General features: G+C 48.2%; 1 protein-coding gene and 1 non-coding gene across 14 annotated transcripts in view; both read right to left on the bottom strand.

Annotated features, from left to right (window-relative positions):
- Window positions 1-1,495: 1,495 nt before the first annotated feature.
- The window catches only part of VPS13D (vacuolar protein sorting 13 homolog D), a 315,484-nt gene continuing 310,614 nt past the window's right edge, over window positions 1,496-6,365 (bottom strand). For all 13 annotated transcript variants that reach the window (XR_013519796.1, XR_013519795.1, XR_013519794.1 and 10 more), the window contains one exon: window positions 1,496-4,622. Coding sequence is in view for 10 of the 13 variants with exons in the window: in XM_035307776.3 (XP_035163667.3) it covers window positions 4,491-4,622 (132 nt within the window). In the remaining 3 variants the exon portion in view is untranslated. The remainder of the gene's footprint in view (window positions 4,623-6,365) is intronic.
- LOC118143545 (small nucleolar RNA ACA59) lies at window positions 6,135-6,285 on the bottom strand. Its single transcript, XR_004727739.1, has one exon. It is a non-coding gene; the product is annotated as a small nucleolar RNA ACA59 (small nucleolar RNA).

Below are 6,365 nucleotides of genomic sequence, written 5' to 3'. Positions count from 1 at the left end.
ATCTCACTTCAAATTTCCTGAATGTGTGTGCTCTTCCATCTTAATCCAAACTTTAAGTAATAATAATGAACACGCTTGGGTCTGTGTTCGGGAAGCACTTCAGGGTTCTGTTCTTAGGGTCTTGGGATGCAGTGTCCAGTGAACACTGAGTATGTCCTCCAGTGCTAGAAACCACTTTCTTGGTCTAAAGAGCTAGGGTGAAAGCTGTCTGCGCAGTCAACCAATACCTTCAAGGCAGCATGCTGAACCTGGCTGAGGAAATGGAAGATCATCATACACACACCCTTGCTGTGTCAATGATATCCCCGTGCCCTGGAGCGCCTGGCTGGTTCAGTCAAGCACTGACTGTCCCACTGCATCCGGGAGCCCCAGAAAAGAGTCTCACTGTGCTCATTCAGGGGTTGTTAACCACACCTCCCACTGCCTCTGCCACTCAGTGCTTTGGTTTGGAAAGCACAGCCCTTCCCTTCTCTAGGCTTTTGGATTTCTGTTGCCATTTTCTTTTGACTGGCTCTTTCCCAGTTCAACTGGGCAAAGGTGGATGAGGTATTTGAATAGCTGAGGGGAGCATTTCTTGATGAAAGCCAATTCTTTGCCTATTCTACACTGAAGCTGTGCAGCTAAATGTGGCCGGACAAAAACGCAGCCAGGAAGGCCATTCCCACTTTAAATTCACGGTCATCAACCTCAAGTGGGTCCTGAAAGTCACCCGGCAAACATACCACACTTCTCTGGCCTGTTCACTTTCCTGTTATCCTACAGGACTGTGCACCTTCTCTTTCCAGATCGCCATCACTTCCCGTGAGAACACAGAAGCAATCATCCGAATCTCAAGCTCCCCATCTCTACTCATCTTCCTGGCCTGCCAGGCCCTCTACTCCCTTCTTCCTTCCCTGTCTTTTGAATTTCCGGTTAGTTCTCTCCATTTATGGCCAGATTCCTCTAGAGTTGTTGGTATTTCTCTCCAATTTTGCTCCTTCCATTTTCCTCTTGAATCTACTCCAACCTGGCGTTCACCTCCAATGCTCCATTGAAACAGCTCTCAGAAAGGTCTCCAGTGACTTCAGTGTCGCTAGGTCCATCGATAATTGCTGATCCTCATCCCCCGACTTAGCAGTAGCACTCAACAGTCTTTGAAACCTTTCTGGCCTCGGCTTCTAGGATCCATCACCTCCTGCTGTCACTGTCTCTGGATGATCCTGGTGAGTCTCCTTTGCTGTTCCTTCTTCAGCTGCCTGAATCCTAAATGTGACTTTTGTCCTGCTGGAGCTTGGACCAGGGACCTCAGAGTGCGCTGAGCAGCAGCCAGTGCAGTGCAGAGACTGCCACTTACTCGTGGGAAGTTGAGACCGATCAAGGTGTGGGGTTGCCTCCCTGGGCTTGTGGAGAGAGGCCACATTTTATTGTGAACATTGTACCAGGTTTGGTTTTTGTCACTGCTGATAGCTCTAGAAGCTATGGATCACCAAGAGACTAGAAGAAAACAGAGGACAAGTTTGGGAAGTCCACAGAGCATTTTATTCCACAGGAAGAAAAGTGACGACTCTGTTATGAGAACCAGACTCCAGAGTCTTAACACACTGGTGACTGTAATAGTGCTTACATAATAGAGAACCAGGTATTTTATTTTTATTATTTTATCAAGCAGCTACTATGGTATTTTGAGGCACAGATTATACTTACAAACAAAGTGGCCCTGGAGCCTTCGGAACACTGAGGTGAGTCCCCACCAAGCAGCATGACACTCTAGGGTTAGGGGAGGGGCCGCTTGTCTGTTTCCCACTGTAGTGACCAGGCCCAGGGCCTGGCTCACCTTTCAGTGAGCAGAGAGAAGCAGACAGCCAGGCAGTGACACGGGTAGCCAACTGTGCTGGGTCAAAGGACTGGGTGGCTTTGGAGAGCTCCTTACCCAATTTCCCCTTATTCCATTTATTTTACTTTCCTCAGAGATGAACTGTGTGTTTGAGGCAGAAAGGAAAGCGGCAGAAATGATCATAACGAAGTCTGAGACATTGCTGTCTGAATAGCAACTTAGAAAGAAACGGGCATTCAAGGAGCCAGGGGCAGGGCCTGCTTCCTCCAAAGCTTTGGATGATTTCCTGGTGAGAACCAGGAGTGGATGTCAAATGTCCCTGAAACCTTCTGGCCATGCCTGGCCCAGGGCTGCACAGCAGGGAGAGCTGAGAAGTGGAGCAGACAGCAGTGGCCCTTCCACCTCCCACCTAGCCCCACTCTAGTTGGTCTTTGGATTCCATTTTAACATCTGCCTCTCCTAAGGTGCAAATGTCAAAGTGCTTGGTTGTGCAATCACAGGAGATGGGCAGCTATTTAAAGAGCTGACTAAAATTAGAAAGGAGCCCAAGGAGGGCATCTAAACACTTCTCTGGATTCTTCCTAAAGTACCAGCCTACAGGGCAGCCCACAACTAAGCTTCCTGCAGTGAGATCTGAGAATCCCCCGAGCTGCTGCGGCCCAAAGCAGATTCTTTAGTAATACTAAACTCCTTAATCTCATCAAGAAATTTCAAGTGACTTTGTTCCAGAAGGCGACAGAAAGCTCACTGACGCATACAATCAACCCTTCAGAGAGTCTCATCTTTTAAGAGATCATGATCTCAGGCAGCGGGTTACTGATGACAAAAACCACAAGCCAAACTCGTGGGGGTGCAAGGAGGGAGGCTGAGGAGGAAGCTGGGGAGGGGCTGCCACTTGGCTGCCTTCTGCTGCGATCTTGAGCAGTGCATAAGTGCTGATACAATCATGACTACCCCCCAGCAAAACACAAACAAACTAAAACCCACCCAATGCTGCAAAAGCCAAGTTTCTATTCTGCAATCCACTCATTTGGAGTTCAGTGAAGGCCTCCAAGCCTCAGTTTAAGAAAGCTGATCCTTGAACACTAGGTAACTAAAGCACTTGTGCTAAAGCTCCCTTCCTTCCTCTCTGCACGCGTGCATGTGGGCACACACACACACAGACACACATACACAAACAGACATACACACACAGACACACACACAAACACGGAGGGGAAGTGGGAGAGGAAAGGGGGGAAGGAGATTAGCTTCATTTGTGTCTTGGAAGGATTTGGGTCATGAGTTATAAACACCAAAATCTTCCACGCATCCACTGAGTCATCCCAGACTCAGCTACATGTGACAAGGTTGTAGAAATTGATTAGCTTTATTAAAATAAAAATTTAAAAATCACAAGGTGAGTCATTCATTCTAAAGTGAGGCCCCTTTTCCCCTCTCCCTATTGGCTTAATCCTTACAGAAAAGAGAAACACCGAAAGCAAGACCCAGGGTGCTCACACCAGGCCTTGCTCCCAGCCGGAATTTAAAACTAAGGATAAGAGACGCTTTCGTCAAATCTTGGTTCCACGAAAAGGTTACAAATACAGCTTTTTAGTACTCCTACTTCATCCCCCTCTCTGGAATCTCCCCCATCCTTTCTTATCCTGGGGTTACCATCCCTGTGTCCCCTCGGGCTGTGGAGCTGTGATGCCTGCAGGTGGCTTTATTAAAAAGAAAAGAGTTGCAGGGCTTTGTTCTTGGTGCCCAGGAAGGAGAGCACGCTTATGTGGATTTCTGATTTGTTGCAACAGTTCAATGGGATTTTTCTTCTCCTTCTCAATCAACAGAGTTTAACCATGTTTCAACCCTCTCTAGTAATAACCTGAGAAAACTGAGAATGCTGATTTGCACGTGTGTGGTAACAGAACGCAGGTTTCCCTCCAAGTTTGGTTAAGACTAGTTAGGAAAAAGCCAAAGGGGTAACTTACATCATTTGTGAGAATCTAAGCACTCTTTGTAAAATTGGGCTCAGAAATTAAAGGTGGGCTCCCAAGCCCCTCTCCTAGATCCTTTGGAAGGGCCAGCGCCAGTCTTGGGTGCCACCGCTCATGGACCAACTGGACAGCCACGATGTCAAAGGCGTCCCTCCTCAGGGACACAGCTCTCACCTCAACCCACTTTCCTGGGAATACTTTAGTCTCCAAAACTAAGACATAACATTCTTTAACTTTTAAGAATGACTTTCTATAGACAGTATCCTGAATTAGACATGTAGAATTAGTGCAATAGAAGATCCAATATAATTTTATATTACTTTACAGTTAACAAACCTTTACACACAGCACAGGCCCTGTTCAGAAATGTTCCTATATATTTACAAACACACAGTTGTACATATATACATGTTAACAAAATACAGGGCAATCTAAAAATTAGATTCATCTCAGTACATGTTTTTAAATGTTATTTAACCAATACCTTTAAAAATTAATTCTCACAATCTAAACTAACTCCCTGCCTCACAAATTAATATGATTTCCATTTGCATTTTTCCTAATGAGCATTTACCTTCCCTCATTCCATGACAACTTCCCTAAAGCCGACTCTGGCTCCGCCTCTAACGTAAGCCTTGAGCTCGGCCTCTTTCCTCCCGGGTCTGGCCGCGGCGGGAGCGTGCGTCTGGGCAGCTGGGGCTTCAGGAGTCCAGCTCCAGCTGCTCTCGGTTTTCACTGAGTCTCAACATAAGCTGTTGTTCATAGTAGAGGCTCTTTGCGTAGTTTATTTCTTGTGACAACTTGACAGCGAGGACCTCAGATTTCACGTGGACCTAAAGAGGAGAACAGGGTAAGTCACCTGCCCCCAGGGTGGGGAGACCCAGGAATCAGATCCACCCAGACGGTGGCTCCCAGTGCAGCTGCGTCTCAGGGTGGGATGAGTGCATGTCAAAGATACAGAGATGCCGGGGCCTGCTCCTACTTCACCCATACTCACAAGTCTCAGGTGGGGTCCTGCAATCTGTCTTTTCAAACATTTCCCAGGACTGTGCAGCCAACCCATACTCACCTGGGACACCACATTTGGGACACCACAGAACTGATCTGTAGAGGTGAGACCAGCGGCAAGAATATGGGATTCACATCTAAGGTCTGGTGAAGGCCGATGAAGGAAGAATAATCAGCGAACAAAAGCCTGTAGGTCTTTCTTAGCACAAACACCTCCCTGCCTACCTGCTTAGAAAGGGGCAGAGGTATAGTGGCCGAGGCTGCCCACCTGCTATAGTGAAGGGATCTGGAGAAATACTCACACTTTGGGGGGCTCGCTCTCTTCATCAGCCAGCTCTAACTGAAGCCAGTGGCCCCAGGGGAGCCTTCCTCAAGCCCAGGTGCATTCCTGAGCAAGGCGGGGGCCGATGGACTCCAGAGGAGAGAGGCCCAATGAGGCGAAGCTATTTCTGATCCATGGAGAGAGCAGAGGTGGGCAGGCCCTTTTGATTAATGTATAATTCTTGAATTTGAGTGTCAAAATCCTGGCATCCCAGGTGAGAATGAGCAGGACTAACACCTGGGTGCCATGACAAGCCACCAGGGCAGACTGGCCAGAGACAACACAGCAAGGGGCTCTGCAGCTGGTGTCAAGCCACTTGGATTTGAACCCCAGCTCCTCAAGGTTGGCTCTGTAGCCTTTTTTTTTTTTTTTTTGAGGGGAGTCTTGCTCTGTTGTCTAGGCTGGAGTGCAGTAGCGTGATCTCGGCTCACTGCAACCTCTGCCTCCTGGGTTCAAGCAATTCTCTGCCTCAGCATCCTGAGTAGCTGGGACTACAGACATGTGCCACTACGCCTGGCTAATTTTTTTATTTTTAGTAGAGATGGGGTTTCACCATGTTGGTCAGGCTGGTCTCGAACTCCCAACCTCAGGTGATCCACCTGCCTCGGCCTCCCAAAGTGCTGGGATTACAGGTGTGAGCCACCGTGCCCAGCTGGCTATGTAGCCTCGAATGAATAACCTGTCCTCACCAATAGTGAAGTGGGGAAGACAGTAACGCAGTTCTCAGACAACCCACAAGACACCAGCCCCCCAGGAACATTAGTGACTCACAGGAGCTTTATTATTTAAAAGCTTTATCATAACAATATCTGGTCCCCTTTGGAGGCAAAGTATAATTTTTATTTATAAGTACTTATTGCGCATGCTATATACTATTTCTATGCGCAGAATAAACGTTCCTGTTTCCAGCATTAAGGAGAAACGATGGAGAACCCAGTGGGAGCTCCAGCGTTTTCTGCGATTCATGCACCGAAGAATCCCAACTGAGGAGCAGAAAAACCCTGTGTGCTGTGTTAGCTGTTCCTTACCACCAACGAGCCTAAGTATCGTTCCCCTCACTACATCAATGGGTAACTGAGGCACAAACGTTGTAAGGCAGTAACGTTCCCAGGGTCATCCATGGGCCAGCTGGGAGGGCAGCATCACCGTGGGAACACACCCTGGGCCCCTCCCACATTCAGGACTGAGAGGCAGCACTCTTGGGAGGGCCCAGCCCGAGCTCCTGCTGAAGAGGGGGAAGCAGGTG

The sequence above is a fragment of the Callithrix jacchus genome, chromosome 7 (genome assembly GCF_049354715.1).
Source record: "Callithrix jacchus isolate 240 chromosome 7, calJac240_pri, whole genome shotgun sequence".
Taxonomy (NCBI): Eukaryota; Metazoa; Chordata; class Mammalia; order Primates; family Cebidae; genus Callithrix; species Callithrix jacchus.
The sequence above is the reverse complement of the archived record's forward strand: the minus strand, read 5'-3'. Positions and strand labels throughout refer to the sequence as shown.